This window comes from Adiantum capillus-veneris, chromosome 1 (assembly GCF_014529385.1).
Source record: "Adiantum capillus-veneris isolate H3 chromosome 1, ASM1452938v2, whole genome shotgun sequence".
NCBI lineage: Eukaryota > Viridiplantae > Streptophyta > Polypodiopsida > Polypodiales > Pteridaceae > Adiantum > Adiantum capillus-veneris.
In genome coordinates, this window is record NC_140931.1 from 58201331 (window position 1) to 58218562 (window position 17232).

At 46.2% G+C, this 17232-nt stretch overlaps 1 protein-coding gene across 1 annotated transcript in view; it reads left to right on the plus strand.

The window, feature by feature from the left end:
• Window positions 1–16127, plus strand: part of LOC147464855 (ribulose bisphosphate carboxylase/oxygenase activase, chloroplastic-like) — a 61688-nt gene extending 45561 nt beyond the window's left edge. The window contains exon 9 of the mRNA XM_086516913.1: window positions 15705–16127. Coding sequence (XP_086373039.1) covers window positions 15705–15836 — 132 coding nt within the window. The 3' untranslated portion in view covers window positions 15837–16127. The remainder of the gene's footprint in view (window positions 1–15704) is intronic.
• Window positions 16128–17232: the final 1105 nt, after the last annotated feature.

The following is a 17232-nucleotide window of genomic DNA, read 5'->3' on the forward strand; positions in this document are numbered from 1 at the left end:
GTGCCTCAGGCTGGAGGCCCTTGGAGACCTTCGGCCATATGGATTTTTACAGAGATGTGTAGGGTTGGCTTGAGGAGGAGACTGGAGGACCGTTTTGCTCCCCTCCTGGGAGCATCTGAGGAGAGGCCTGAGCAGCACCAACGTACTTGCACGGAGGAGCGTTTGCGACATCCCCTTGTTTGGAACCCCATGGTTAGCACACAGAGAGGCCACTTGGCTAGTAGTAGGCCTCATGTTTCTTGGGGTCCCATGGCAGAGGTTCCAGCACGCACCTTAGGTGACTGGTTACAGTTCTCAGGCTTGTCAAAGGAGCTCTAGAGCATCCAGCTACAGGGCATGAGAAGGGTGCAGAGCATGTGTCAGGACATCACAGAGGTAGTACCAGCTGAGTGGCTCACACCTCTCGAGTTAGCAACGCCCAGATGGATGGGGGCCTTCATGCGATAGGAGATCCTCATGGCAATTAGGGCTTGTTGAGAGACTGTACCTTCCCTGCTTTTCGAGCTACAGGGTGAGGGTCGTTTACACCGAGTGTCAGCTGAGGCCCCACAAGTTGCACAGTGCTGTTTTCAGAGGATCTGAGTTGTGGGCATTTGTGGGAGGACTTGTGTCATAGATCCTGACCCAGCAGCTCTTGAGACTGGTCACTGGAGACTGTGGGCTTGCGAGAGCTGTCCACTTACACGAGTGCAGTGGGATCCTGGAGAGTGGTTTTGGAGGGACCCTTTCGCCTGAGCCGCGGCCGTCTAGGTGTCCCTTTCTTTCAGTACACTGTTCGACTGGGATGACACATACTGGTAGCACGGTGGGAGGCTCGTCCTGCTGCAGCACCTCATTGGCAGGAGGAGGGTCTCACAACTGAGTTCTTGTGTCACCTGACACATCCAACCCTATGTGTTCGTGGACAAGTTACATCATGATCAGGGTTCAGTTCAGTCAAGTCAGTCTAGAATAGGAAGTGATCTGGCACTTTGGTGAGTCTGCTCGCAGACCGTGCATGTCCAGACACTTAGATAAGATGCATATCCTCTGGTTGCACACAACATGATCATCAGATTTCCATCAGAACCCATCAGGAGCATTTTTACAGTGCATAGACCTATTTTCCCTATTTTTGACATTTTTCACTTATTATTTTTAAGTGACTTTTGTTGAAAAGTAGGCAGGGCAATTTTGCTAAGTTTGTATAAATAGAAACCTAGCGCTAGCACTCTCTGGCAAAAGAGGCAGCAGGAACCAAGGTTCAACATGCAACTTCTTAGCAAGACCCCCCACATCAGCTGAGCTAGCGTTTTTGCATCTGCAAGGACCTAGTGTTTTCATCTACAGGCAGCCTGGCGTTTTGTGCACAGCAGATCAGCCCCCGTAGCAGCAAGACAGATCAAGAAGCCTAGCGTTTTGCATTTGCAGGACAACCGGCCGTAGCATTCAGTTTTCAGCCCTAGCATTTCTGCATCAGCATAGCATTTTGCAGATTCACCGCGATGGAACACCAAGAAGCATCAGCGCTTTCAGTTTTCAGCCCTTAGACACAGCAGCAGAAGTCCCTAACCCCGTAGATCTCACCGTCCTGCAGCAGACCCTCGCCGCACGGTCAGATTCCGCGAAGTTTACAGATTCAGGCCGGAAAACTCAGATTTCAGCATCTGCGTCTTCAGCATGTCGTCGTCGCATCGTCGTCACCGACATAGAGTTAGAATTCAGCAGTTAAAGATTCTCAGATTTGAGCCCGTCTTGTCGTTGTCCTCATCGTCGTCGACATCGTTGGCGGCAAGTCCAAAGCATTGTAGAGATTTGTGCAATCATAAGTAGACCGCTCTTGCCATAGAGAGTGGGGCCTTCGGAGAAGGGTTTGACAACATCTTTGGTGTCGTATTCTCTTCTCTCTCTATCTCTCAGTCTCATGCACTACCATTCACAGTGTCCATTCACTTTGTTTGTGTCCATTGCACTCTCTCATTAAAGAACGGAAGGCTCTCCCTTCCCTAAGTTAAAGGAACCTTGAGCACAATTCGGAGCACTCATGTTGAGCAAAGTTCAACATTCACTTCCGCTGCACCTTACATTGGTATCAGAGCTTTGGCAGTGTTCTGTGTCACTCAAGGAAAGAACCACAAGAACCACATAATTTTTTTCTTTGCTTGTTGAGGTCGCACGAACCCAAGTTTACTTGGGCGTGTCGATTCCTAATCGTGTTTTTGAAGAGTGACAAGAAACCCAAGAAAGAAGGGCTTGTCCAGCCTCCCCTTGTGCCTCTTTTCACTCATTGAGAGCGGACCGTGCACTTAGCGGCCGGCTAATCGACATGAGGTGGAAAAAAGCAATCTTGGTGTGAGCGCAAGGCCTCCAAGGAATGCGCTCGCGGAAAAGAGTAGAACTCGGGTGAAAAGAAGATCCTTCTTTAACACAGATTGCAATCGAAAGAAGAACCTCAAGAACCTCAAGAACTCAAGAACCCCAAGAACCAAGACCCCCAAGAACCCAAGTTCCTCGTGAACTTAAGAACCCAAGACCACAAGAACCTGCAAGAACCCACGACTTCAGTGGATGGTCATCACTCGAAGGGGAATGGATACTTCGCTTGGAAGTGATGAGTATGAGAGAGGCGAAGAAGAATTTTTCCCACCAGGAGGTTTTTCCGACTCTCCCTGTCATGAGGACGTGGCAGCTATTAACCATGTCACAAAGATGTGGCAACTGCTAACCTTGGTTGTTGGTTTCTTTCCAATGGGGTTTATTTTATTTGTTTTGAGACCCTCTTTTTGAAGTAGCAAATGGTCGGACATTGTATGGCCAATGTGAACGGTAGTTTCACCCGCAGACGGGAAGTGGTCGGCACTGGAATTCATATGGTAAGAGGATGTCTAGGCTCATAGCAAGATCATATAGGTCCCCCCGTCGCACTTAGCAAGTTGGTGGATACTAGGAAGTGAACTCAATAAAGGCATAAAGTCAAGGTGGGATCACCAACAGAAAGTATCCGACAGTTGGGCCACATTGCACTTTTGGATGCGGTCCCAATGAGGATAGATGGTCAGATGACCAGTGGGAGCCCAACGGAAGCATCTCCTAAAATTTAGGGAACTGCTATTTTGGGCAGTGAAATGTGTTCGCGTCATTACCTCCGGTATGACTAGGGAACATTTTATAACTCTGCCGCGAAGTCAACTGACGCGTCGGTTGGGATATTTTTAAGCAGCGAACCCGAAACGAGAAAATGCTTGTAAATGCGCCAAGTGGCACATTTCGGTGCACTTGCCTCACAAGGAAGAAAGGGCGCTGAATTTTAAGCTGGGAGAGGCTCTTTTTGCAAACTGTAGGTTAAGAGCTATGGAGTGCTTCTTTTCCCTCTCATGTACAGTGTGGTGCTAGGAGTGATGCCCTGCATACTACACACTGCTCTCTCTCTCCCCTACGTGCAGTTATGTGATGCCCCTTAAGAGGGCTACTCATTTGACTGATGTACAGTTGTGTGGGTTCATGCTTTTGTGCTGAGGCAAGAGCCTCCTTGAGCAGGAACAGGGGTAGCTAGCTGCTGCTCCAAAGCAGTCACTGGTGAGGGTCATAACCTCACCGTACAGGTGCAAAATCAGCGCTGTGTATGCGCTGTAATTTTACTGTTTTTCAGCCATACGGACGCCAGGACCATTGGGAATTGCGCCCCACTGGCAGAGGACAGTTAGGGGACTGTTTGGGGCTGAAAACAGGGCAAAAACCAGTAAATACAGCATGCTGAATTTACTGTTTTTGGGCAGGAATCAGAGGGTATACGCCAGTAGAAGCGAGTTCTAGCAGGGGAATTGGTTTCGCGCAAGTTTTGGGGCTGTGATGCTGCCGAAATTTGGCCAAAACAGGCGGTATCTAGTGGGATACAGTCAAAGGATTCCCATGACTCTTCTTTGTACTTTACCCTCCTAAGGAATAAAGAAATACCGAAAGGGGCGCCAATTTTGGGGCCTACAGGTTGTCGGTGTCTGCTCGGAGCATTCTAGCTTCCGAGCTGTGTGTATTCAAGTGTTAATTCCCGTCGCAGGTTCTCTTTGCAAAGTGCTCTGTGTGTTTGTGTGTCTAAAGTAAAGAATTTCGGGTGAAAGCCAACGCCTACGGCCCTACGGGCCGGTTTCACTCCCCCTTCCCCATCTACGTGAAGGATTGCACTAACTCCTATGGAGGCTTTAGACCAGATGTTTATGGAAAGGAAGTTAGAACGCGAAGCAAGAACAACAGAAAGAATGGCAGAAATTGATCGTAAGTACCAAGACAGAATGACAGCCATAGCACGTGAGCGCGACGAAAGAGAAGCACAATTTGATCGCGAGAAGAAAGCAAGACAAGCAATGAACGACTGACACATGAAAGAGATGTTGCGACTCTTTTCTCAAGTTCAGACACAGATGCAAGAGATTTGGGAAACGGAGACTCTCTCAGTCTCTTCTTCTCCAAAGCATGACACACAAGATTTGCATGATAATGACAAGCATGATGATTTGAATGACAATGATAAGCATGATGATTTGCATGATGATCAAGATGTAATTTCTCATAAGAATGATGATTTGCATGATGATCAAGATGTGATTTCTCACAAGCATGATGATTTGCATGAAGATGATGTGATTGTTCACAAGGATAATGTGTTAGTTGATACTTTTTCTAGTGAAGATAACCTCATTGCAGATTCGATCAATCGCGAAGAACTGATCTTGGCTCTTGAGCCTAGGTCCAAAGAACCCCCACAGGAAGTATTATGTGTTCGCATGATTAGTCAGCACGCATTGTTCGAGTGTTTCCTTTGTGATTGCTTCCTGTATTTTAGTCAGCGTCTTTATGTGATCCCTTTTGCTAGGCATGACATATTGTATGTTGAGCACGTTTTGCTCATGAATGAGCACGGATGTATGCGGATCTTTAATGAAAAGCTGAAAAGTATGCATTCAAGGAAGTCACATTCCATGTCTCTTCCTTGGCATGACACAGTACATCTACATTGCATGCACAGTCTTTAGAGAAGACTAGAATTTTTCCAGTCACTTTACATGGAATGGGTATGTTCATGTTTTTGTGTTGGAAGTGGTTTCAGGAATTTTCATCCTCGGAGATTCTTGAAGAAGGTAGACACATGACTCTAGACGAAGTGGAAGCATTGAAGATGACTTTGTGTCACTTTCGGCGCGGCCCAAAGAAGAAGACTTTGCAGATCTTTCTGAAGTTCAAGTATCGCACGACCCACACATCAGAGTGGGTTGGCGAAGAGTCCTTTCGAGGATTCCGGATGTTGTTGGCGATCTCCCTTGACGCCATACAGTTTGGTACCAATATCTCACTTTGAAAAGGAGGGGATGTCACGTGACACATCCAACCCTATTTGTCCATGGACAAGCTACAGCATGTCAGGGTTCAGTTCAGTCAAGTCAGTCTAGAAGTGATGGGCTCTTTTGTGAGTCTGTTCGCAGACCGTGCATGTCCAGACACTTAGATAAGATGCATATCCTCTGGTTGCACACAACATGTTCATCAGATTTCCATCAGAACCCATTAGGAGCATTCTTACAGTACATAGACCTATTTTATCTATTTTTGACATTTTTCACTTATTATTTTTAAGTGACTTTTGTTGAAAAGTAGGTAGGGCAATTTTGCTAAGTTTGTGCAAATAGAAACCTAGCATTAGCACTCTCTGGCAGAAGAGGCAGCAGGAACCAAGGTTCAACAGGCAACTTCTCAGCAAGACCCCCCACATCAGCAGAGCTAGTGTTTTTGCATCTGCAAGGACCTAGCGTTTTCATTTACAGGCAGCTTGGCGTTTTGTGCATAGCAGATCAGCCCCGGTAGCAGCAAGACAGATCAAGAAGCCTAGCGTTTTGCATTTGCAAGACAACCGGCTGCAGCAGACAGATTTCAACCCTAGCGTTTTTGCATCAACATAGCGTTTTGTAGATTCACCGCGACGGAACACCAAGAAGCATCAGTGTTTTCAGTTTTCAGCCCTTAGACACAGCAGAAGAAGTCCCAAACCTCGCAGATCTCACCGTCCTGCAGCAGATCCTCGCCGCACGGTCAGATCCCGCGAAGTTTACAGATTCAGCCCAGAAAACGCAGATTTCAGCATCTGCGTTTTCAGCGCGTGGTCGTCGCATCGTCATCACCAACATAGAGTCAAAATTCAGCAGATAAAGATTCTCAGATTTCAGCCCGTCTCATCGTCGTCGACATCGTCGGCAAGTCCAAAGCATTGTAGAGATTTGTGCAATCATAAGTAGACCACTCTTGCCATAAAGAGTGGGGCCTTCGGAGGAGGGTTTGACAACATCTCTGGTGTCGTATTCTCTTCTCTCTCTATCTCTCAGTCTCATGCACTTCCATTCACAGTGTCCATTCACTTTGTTTGTGTCCATTGCACACTCTCATTAAAGAACGGAAGGCTCTCCCATCCCTAAGTAAAAGGAACCTTGAGCACAATTCGGAGCACTCATCTTGAGCGAAGTTCAACATTCACTTCCGCTGCACTTTACATCTTGTCAGCTTTTTGGGCGAGGTTGTGGGACGCCAGACCACCACGGCGAGTCACTTTTTTCCAGTGGCTCGTTGCACACAGGGCTACAACAGTGGGAAGCTGGCTTGTACATAGTGGTCTCTTGGCAGCATGTGCAGCTTGTGGCCACCCTATGGAGAGTTAGCGTCATTGTCTCTGGGACTGCCCTATGGCACAGCAGGTTTGGCTTCAGGTTCTTCAGCTGATGCCAGTTTTTTCCACAGCACGACAATACACTTGGGAGGCGGGTGGTTGGTCCACTCTCACGGGTCCGGCACTACAGTTTGAGCTATCCTCCACCAGTAGGATGATAGTGATACAGGGGGGTCGACCTACACTCCAGCCTGCTACAGAGCTTACTCCACAGGAATGGTGCAGCGAGAGAGAGAAGTGTTGGGAACTCATCTGCGGCCTGACACTCTGGTTCATATGGCGGGCTCGCTGCTTCCGCATCTTCGAGGCTCGCCCTGTACCACCAGCAGAGATAGTTCGAGATCTTTGGCTGATCCATACTCTGAGGGGACAGTTGAAGAGACTCCAGGGCAGCTCCGACCGCACACGGGAGCGTAGAGAGGCTTTCCTTCGACTCTGGCGCCCTGGGCCTTTCTTCACCATGGTCCAGGGTGGGCTCAGATGGCACTACCATCCACTTGTGTGGCTTTTCCCTCCTCCCATTTCCTGATTTAGCCTCATTGTATATATGCTGTTTTTTTTACATTGGGTGAGTCTCCCCTTCTGATTACTGTAGTCCTCTCTAGTAGAGGTGTTTGTAGCCCTATGGGCAGTTTCATTAACTAATAGAAGGATCTTTTTCTCAGAAAAAAAAAATCGGGACTTCTTTGCACATTCTAGGGAGTGACGGATGGGGACTTGTATTAGGGCCTTGCGTGAGTCTACAGACAGGTTGCATACATAACTTGATGAGGTTCTTGACATAGGCCAGAGTCACTTTGTTAATGAGCAATTTGTTGCTAGCCTTTTATACAGTCCGAGAGATTTGTGATGCTCTTGTAGGTATTGATGCTGCTTCTTGTCTGGGGATAATGGTTTTACTAAGCAGTTCTTCCTAGACTGTTGGGATGTCTTGCACTTGCCTCTTCTCCGTGTTTTCCAGCTAATATTCGACACTAGTCAAATGCCTTCCTCACTTACCTCAGCCATCGTTATGCTTATATAAAAAGGGGGACATCACACATTGCTCGTCAATGGCGTCTCATTACTCTCCTCTCTTGTGGTTATAATATTCTCATCGTGTGATTAGCGCTAGACTCCGGTATTTTTTACAAGATTTGATACACGCGTATCAAACGGGTTTTGAGCAAGATAGATGAATTACTTTTTATTTGGCAATGAGGCATGTGATATAGTGCGGACCTTGGCAATCGTCGTCCTCAACTTCGAGAAGGCTTATGATAGAGTGGACTTGGATATTTTGAAGGGCACTTTTGCATAGGCTTAATGGATTCATGGTGTTTCAGCATTGTACAGACATGGCAGTAGTGCTGTTACGATTGGGGGTTTTGTTGGAGAGTCTTTCTGGTCATCGCGATTTGTACAACAAGGTTGCCCTCTAGCACCATACCCTTGTCTTTTCTTTGCTGAAACCATGTCCTCTTATTTGGGATGTAGGATTCCACAAGGTAGAAGACTCATTTTCCTCCTTCACGAGGGTGAGGGTGCTTGTGTGCTTGATGAGGATTATGCCGATGATACCGTGCTTTTTGTTGAGTGTTCCTTACCAGTCACAGATTCTTTGCGCTAGGCTGTGGACAGATTTTGTGTGGCTAGTGGTGCTCTCATGGAGCAAGTTGCATGGGATTGCCATTGGGGTGCAAGATGCGAGCCAATGGGGGCGAACAGATGGTTTCTCTTGGCTTGCATTAGGATAGGCATGTTGATTTGGGATTTCACATTGGGATTGATGTCCCTCCTTGGCAACAGTTTTTACCGGTTTTATAGACTATTGGGCAGAAGCTATGTTAATGGTCCTCCTCACCTTCGTCTCTGGCAGGTCGGGCTTTGGTGACCAACCAGGTGCTTTTGGTTATAGCTTGGTACGCAAGTTCTTGTTGGATTATGCGTTCAGAGAGGTTGTATAGATTGCGTTGTCTACTTAGGAACTTCATTTTTGGTGGTTCGAATGGGAGCAATAGATACTCGAGCTAAAGTTGCTTGGGCATACATGCATTTGCCACGTCCTAAGGGTTTTGGGCTTATTGATTCAGAAATGCAAAGTTTTTTATTACTTTCTGAGCTCATTGTGTGTGGTCTTTTCCCAAGGAATGAACCTTAGAAAGTCTTTTTGCATCATGGGTGGCATTCATGGCTCCCAGCTATGGAGCGATGGATGCAGGTTGGTAGCGTCGTTCAATCCGCCATATCTGTATAGATGCTCCATTGTCCTTTGCTCCCTGCTCACTGTTATTCGATGCTTGTGGATGATTTGGGTGAAGATGAGGAAAGGTCTTGCACTAGCCACCTAGGACCCTCGAGGAGTTTGAGTGTCAGCCATTGGTTTGGAGCCCATCTCTTTACGATTCTGAGGGACTCCAATGGGGGGTACGGATTCATATTGATTGGGCTGGCCGGGACAGAGGGCTTACAACATCCCTTGCTACATGGTCACGTCATCGGTGTTTGGATGCATAGTTCATCAGTGATGAGTTTGGCCTGTGCAGATGGATACTTACTCGGGCTATGGAGATTGACGATGGTATTCGTCCTCCCAGGCATGAGGTGACGTAAGGCACTACAGTCTACCTACACATGATGGAGGGTAGGTATGCTTGATGCTAATCGTACTCCCTTTGGTGCACACCTTGGTTGCATATTGTTTGCAATGGATAAAGACCCAGTGATTGAGGACACTCATGCAAGGTTCGAGTTTGTTACCATTCTCACACACACACACACACACACTTCCTTTTCTTTTTTTGTAAATCAATTTGATTTATCTATCTGTGGGAAACCTCAAAGAGAGGAAAACCCACCAAAAAGATGAAGTACAAACGAAGGAACACAAAAGTGTTCGACTGTACAAAACAACTAAAAGCATTCATAAGAGAGCTGATGTATCTCTGCAGTGATATCACCAACTTCCAAGGCGAACCGTAAAGACTGCCTAAGGGAAAGTTTGAAGAAAGGCAGGGGATTTGCATGAATTCGATGAAACATATGGCCATTATGCTGTTGTGCCACAGGCTACAGTAAGCCCAAAACCGGACCCACATGAAGAAGACTGCAAAGCGCTGTAACGCCGGTGAGAAGATACCAAAAGCCCAAAACCGTTTATGGAAGACCGTCGAGGGAAAACGGAGCCACATACAGCAGATACCCGACGAAGAAAGTCTCGAGTAATACAACAATTCCACAAGAGGTGACAAACATCCTCCTCGGCAGATGAGCAACGGACACAGGGTGAAGGCCGGATATGGCGCATCCTAAGAAAGGTACCCACCGGGAGCAAACAACGCCAAAGAAACAAATGCTCCTTCAGTGGCAAACGGCTTTCCCATAATGCAGATAGAAGACTTCTCCACCAAATACCTGATTTATGCATGTGCCAAAGAGCGTTACAATGATCAGCAAGCCATGGTTGAGGCGAAAGAAGAGCATATGCCCGACCAGCAGAAATATCTTGAAATGGCATTTCCCGAAGATTCTAGTCAGACATGCGATCACCATCAGCCAAGGGTAAAATGGGCAAAAAACCAACCAACATTCGCTGCAATTCTCTCCAAAACTGGCGATAATGCATTCCCAATCCAAAACGTCGAGCGGCAAATGGAAACTCCAAAGTGAAACCATCTGCATCCACCATATCCTCAACCACTCGAATGCCCCGACAGGAGAGGAAATACGCTTGGCGAGGCGAGCGGTCAACCAAGGTAAGGGAAAAGGCCCGGCTCCAATGAAGACTCTCCAAGCGAAGGGAGTTTCCTTGCATTCGAGCATTCCACGATAGATGATTCGTAACCTATTTCCAGGCAGAGAGCAAGGTGGAAGCAAGCGGGCATCCAGGAATATGGCCATCCATCTTACCAAACACCACCTCCCAAATAGATGGTTGCCAATGACCAAACGAGGACGTGACCACATGCTGGCTCAAGTGCGCAAACATATGAGTCCAAGGCAGAAATTGTTGCGTAAGGGTAGGCAATAGCATAGTCTTCCTAGCCAGCACATGCCTACGCAGGTCCAAAATATTCATACCACCAAAGCGCTTTGGTGTACAAAGTTTTGTCATTGACATCAGACGCAGGCCTTTTTTGTGTGCATGAGTTCGCCACAAATGAGACAATATGGCCAACATGAGAGAGTCAAGATAGTGACGAGGCCAGTGCAATAGTGGCAAAAAGAACTGAACATATGCCATGAGGATACTCTGAACGATTCTCAGGCGAACATGCATTGGCCAAGTAGCACGTGCTCGCGCGCGCGCGCGCACACACACACACACACACACACACACACACACACACACACACACACACACACACACACACACACACACACACACACACACACACACTCACACACACACACACCTGTAAACCTACATTGGGAGCTTGAAATCAACAGATTGGTTAACTCTTGCTCTTGGCTGGCTGGGAACCGATTTGTACTGTAGGCTCATTTGGAAAACACTGCGTAGTGGACCCTATTTTCTCATTCGATGATTTCCACTCATAGCGGTTGTGGATTGGGGAGAGTAGGCTTCTCACATAGTTGTCACGGGACCCTTAGGAGTGGTATTTGCCCTGAGATGCGGATTGGTGTCAGACAGTCTCCTTTTTTTTAGTATTCATTAGAGTTTGGAGTGTCAGCTCGCATGATTGGTGTCTTAGATGAATGTTGGCCTATCTCATGCCTTCATGTACAGTTTTTGGTCCCTCTTGTGGGATTTGCGGATCAACTTCCATATACTGTACTTCATGTGGTTGATGGCTCATGATGGTCTGCTAGTTGGGACTTGGGCTGGCAATTTTGGATATGATAGGACTTATTTGTGTTGCACCTTACATGTAGATGAGACTATTAGCCACCGCCTTTGGGTCTGACCACACGTACATATGGTCTAGCATGTAGTTTGGGCCCTGCTATGTCGGGTGGTTGTTTGCACAGTTTTTGTTTGTTGGTTGTTACAATTCCAGGTTCTTGCCTTACTTTTGAGGGGGAGGGAGAGGATCCGGCTTTCCTGCTACTACGGATCTCGGCTACCGAGAGGGCACATTGAACATGTTTCTAGATACCATACATGCTTTTTAGCCTCACCCTCGCGAGTTGATTTTCGACATTGTAGTTGCAATCACCTTGTTGGTGATTTGGAAGGCTAGGTGCTTATATGTTATTGGTGATCAACCTTCAACTTCCATAGATACACGTGAACGCGCCCTCGTATCTCATAGTATACCGGACAATGATAAACGTGATGTAACTCTGTCTGTGGCTCTAAATGGCATAACTGGCATATCCTGGCTTCTGCTAGTACTCTCCAAAATCTGCCAGTCTCAATCTCTATCTGACGCGATGATGTGCGCATCTCATCAATAGCACATCGTATCCCATAGGATAAATGAGTGTCCATATAGGCCGGTTTGATCACATATCCATCCTTTGTTAGTTGGATGATATGCCCTCTATAGAAAGCCATCTTCGTGCCCAACTCTTGTACGGGCTGTATCCATGTGCTTTTAGTATCTAGCTGAATCAAATCCTGACGTATAAGTCTAGTGGTCTCTGTCCGTGTGAGAGAGAGAGAGAGGGTGCATCCAAGGAGTAGTGGAATGGAGGCAGTCTATCCATGCTGAAGCCATGTGACTGAAACCATGATGCCATCTACCCATACCAACATGTTGTGTCCCCTTGTAGCGCTAGCTGTCGGGATGACTAAAGTGCTAGTCGAGCATATTTTAGGCCAAAAACCGACTTTTGAGGTGGTAAGAAGTGTGTTCGTTTCGAGGATGACCCAAATTTTTCTTCGTCTTCAGAGAGTGTTGACCGTTTGTCGTCCTCTAGTTCCTTTGAGGATGAGAAAAGGTGGAAGAACTGGAGAAAATGGAGAAAAGCATGAAAAGCCGATTATGAAAGAGTCTAGAAAGCATGGGAAGTAATCTAGCAGGTTAAAGGAGGAGATCTCAAGTCTTCTCACGGTTCATACAATAAGAAAAAGAGAAAGAAGACCAAGGAGTTCAAAGATGGGGGTCGCAAGCAGTCAAGGTTGACAAGAAGTATTCTCATGGTTCATACAATGAGAAAAAGAGAAAAAAGACCAAGGAGTCGAAAGATGGGGGTCAAGCAGTCAAGGTTGAAATGTTTTCAGGCTATTAGGACACACATTGAGCCCTTGAATTCATACAACAGTTTGACATCGACTTTTCTAGAGGTTGTTTATCAGGAACGCTCCAAGGTTGAAGGTTGGCATCTTACTTGAGAGTAAATGCATAGACATGGTTGTCTACTTTGTTGTTGCACAAAGAAGCACCTAATAAGTCGGTAGAATTCAAGAGAGTTTTCACTTCTGCTTGGATCATGGAAGAATATGAAGTAGATGTCATCGGATCTTGGCATCATCTGAGAATGAATAAGGATCGCCCAAAAACTGATGATAGTTACCCCCAAGAGGTCTTAATATAGGTACTAGCTTAGCCTTTTGGGTGCCCTTGACCCTTGGCTTTTCAATTGTTCGACCTTTGGCTTTTCATATATCCGACCTTTGGATTTTCAATTGTTCAACCTTTGGCTTTTCATATATCCGACCTTTGGATTTTCAATTGTCCGACCTTTGGCTTTTCGTTTGTGTGACCTTTGGCTTTTCATTTGTCCAACCTTTGGCTTTTAAATCATCCAATCCCTTGGCTTATAAAAAGAAGGGCGCCCCACTCTTAGGGCTGATTTGTGTTACACGCCTCCGTGGCACCCTTGCTTCACACTAATAGTGCTAGCCATGGCTTGTGAGGTGTCTCCTGGGTATCATACTCTGCCTGCCACATGCTCGCACAGAGAGAAGATCCCTCAAATCATTTCTGATGGCAAAGGCGTTGGAAGTGTGTGTCGTGTGGGACCGTGTCGAAGGCTTGCTGAAATGCATAAACAAGAGTGTAATTCCCTCTTCTAAACCTTTGCATGATCAATCAGGCAGTGCAGAGTAAAGATGTGGTCGATGGTAGAGAAGGCTTGTGTGAATCTGGCATGTCCAGTGGCTCAGAGGCTCTCGCGCTCTGCATATGAGCTCAACTCTGCCTCCACCAGTGCGCCATAGGGTTTGGTCAATGTGTGGCCAATCATGATGGGCCAGTAGTTACCCAGGTCAAGATTGTCCCCGGACTAGTGGATAGGCACAATAGGGTGTGTAATCCACGCTGCTGATAATGCCTTGTTGAAAAGCAAGGCAATTGGGGCGAGGGTGCCTGTGGCAGCATTGAGATGCTCACTCTGCATGCCTGTGTGATATGGGGATTGGCTATGCTGCATGCGGTGAATAACTCACTCCACTATCGTGCCTACAAAGAAGGTGAACGTGGTCGGGTCAGGGTCTGGAGGCTCTCAAATTGATGGCTGTCCAGATTCATGATAGAGTCTGTGTGCATGGTCATGCCAACTCTTGTGGGTCCTCATTGGGAGGGGCTCCTGCTTTCCGCGCCATGCATTGGCTGAATTGCAGCTTATGAGTAAGTAGTACAACTCCAGCTCCTCCGCTTTCTTGCACTCCCACTTTTTATGGCAGGTGAAGGTCCTCATTTGTCTGTGAGCCTCTAGGTCAGTGATCTGAGCTAGTGTATGGAGTTGTCTGTGTAGGTCTCTGTACTCGTCATCATACCATAGTTTCTCAGCATGTAGTGTTGTGTGTGAAGCTGAGGGCTGATGTGTCAAAAATGGAGGAGAGCTCGGTAGTGAATGTCACAAGTGGTGCTGAGGGGTCTAGCTGGTAAATGCATCATAGACGTGTGAGAAGTATATGGTCATGCGTGGGGTGCATGTAGATGGTTCGTGTGGTGGGATTGCTGTCAAGGGAGAGCAAGATATAAGTATGGTCAGCACCAATAGGTGTGGGGGGAATAGTGAGCGATGTTTTCAAATGTGTTACCTCTGTTGATCCATGAATATAGTAGTCCACTGCGCTACCTCATTTTTAGCCTGATGGTGGGAGACATGTTAAGACCTCTTGAATGTGGCCACTAAGCCTTTCCGTTCAAGGTAATGAGACTGTGTTGTGATCCCAATCTGATTAGGTCTTGCTTATAGATAAGGAGACGGTGCTGTGATCTCAAATTCAATAGGTGGCTTTAATAAGCTGTGGGTGGGGCTGTGTTTGTTGAGGTCCTTGACTCTGGTTTCACGAATGGGGCACAACTCGCGGACTCCTCAAAGTCATATGTCTCACACTGTCTGCTCTCTGTCCGGCCATTGAAGTCTCCCATGAGGAAGACCTCAAAGGCTAGCACTCCATGATCCCTTCTAAAGATATGTACATGGTGAGGGGTCTCACCCTCTTAGTTTTTCTGCTCCATTGAGGCTCGTCTCTCTGCATCCTCTCCCACTGTCACAAACTTTGATCCAGAGGGGTCTAAGGAGCAGAAAGCTCCCCTAGTTTGATCCACATAAACAGGCATCTCGGTCCCTGGCTATGATCTATATCCACCAATGCATCTCGTCTTCAAGACTGCCACCTCTCTTGATTCCCTGGAAGTGTAATGTGTTTAGTCGCATACCGGGACTATCATACAAACCCCTGACCTCCTTCATGCTCCCCATGTCCTAATGATGTCTGTACCCTTCGTCACCTTCTCAAGTTGCGCTGGGTACTTTTGTAGAAAATGCATTTTTATACCGCCATCTGTCTCTTTGTGTGAGGTGTCTTATAGGCGCTCAGTCCCTATTCGACAATCTTGCTATCAATAATTACTCAACCATTGCGGTGTATAGCTCTTTTGCCCTCTTTGTGGGCGTGTAGGACTTGTGGCGAGAGAGAAATGAAATGAAATGTTATATTAACGTCTTCAAAAGGCGAGAATGACCTATGAGACCAAACTGATACAAAAGTGGTGAATCTGTTACAATGTCTGGGTACCTTAGTACTAAAGTACTAAGTGAGTGAGAGAGAGAGAGAGAGAGAGAGAGAGAGAGAGAGAGAGAGAGAGAGAGAGAGATTGACATTATTTCCTCACTGCAGCAAACTCTTGAGTCCTTGATAGAGGCTGGAGAATCTCTGGAGGAAGAACAAAAGATGGTGATGCAAATGCGTTTGTCAGATGAGTACATGAAAAAACAAGAGGGGACAGGGCCAGGCATTGGTCTTGCTTAAGGCTTGTTTGGGTCTTTCTAATTTTTTTGCAGTGATTAGTTTGGACCTAACTTGGTACGAATGAGCAAGGAATGTGTGGTCAAAAGGCCTTGCATGGTACAGTTAATTGCTGTGTATTTGCACCTGTGTGAAATGGTTAAGCTATGTAAGAATCTGACATCCAAGAGTCATCTATGTACACTAGACTTCATTTTTACAAGCAAAAAGAAGGATGACAGGTTATACTCTAAATGGACATGTAAGACCATTGCAACTTTTCCATTGTGAAATGTGTACATTTTTTTACTGTTACTCATGTTTGAGAAATGTCGTTGCTTTAAAGCATATCATCACAGCTTTGTGTAAGTGTTAAACTGGTTAGATTGCTATTTAGACCAGTAAATTTTGTCAAAAGATGCTCCTTCATAGTAGAAGCAACTTTGCACTCTGAAGAGAAAGGTTTTAATTCAACAACATGCAGTGTGAACTTACTCACAAAATTTGTTTATTTTGTGCTTATTGTGAATACGATGAGGTTGAAAATGGAATTACCCCATTGAGTGTAGTTCACATGCTAAACTAGGAGGAGAAGGGCTATGTGCATGTTGATGCCATGCGGAATGTGGTCATGATGGAGGTCAATTGAATGCCATAAGGAAGACTTATGTTAGTAGCATTATTTCTCGTTGCAAAATCCAAGTTCACATCATCTATTCTCTCATGGGTAGTTCATAGAAGTTTTGTTGAGCTTGAGGGAAGGTCTTAAAAGAGTGCAAGTTCATTATCTCTACAAAGGTGTAAATGATGACTAATTGTGGGATTGACCCAAGCTAACAAAATGATGGTGGAATGGCATGATAATGTACGCCCTTGATGATACATTTGGTCATTCCACACGCATAGTTTGATCATTCTACATGTTGGTACAACACACATCAACTCCCCTACTTGAGTGGTGTTACTAAATAATGGGTCATCTCCTAGAGGTTTTTTGTGGCATTACAATTTTCATCTCTTAACTACTAGAGGTAGTGCTTAAATATTTCACCCCATGAATTCATAATGAGTATTGTTGACTTTGCTTATATTTGCATTGGTATGGGGAATCAGCTGGAGAAAATTCAAAAAATGATGGTATTAGTTTGAGAAGGAAAGAGGAAGGGTTTACAACCCAAAGGAAAAGGGGAGGGGAGGCCATGTGCCTTACTTGCCTTTTTCATCTCGATGTATGCAGGGCATTGCAATCGTCTCTCTCTCTCTCTCTCTCTCTCTCTCTCTCTTACACACACACACACACACACACACACACAATGTTTGCAAGGGCGTCTCTCTCTCTCTCTCTCAACTATTGACGCAGAGGTCTCTCTCTCTCTCTCTCTCTCCCAGTAGTATGTGATTATGTAATCTTACAAAAAAC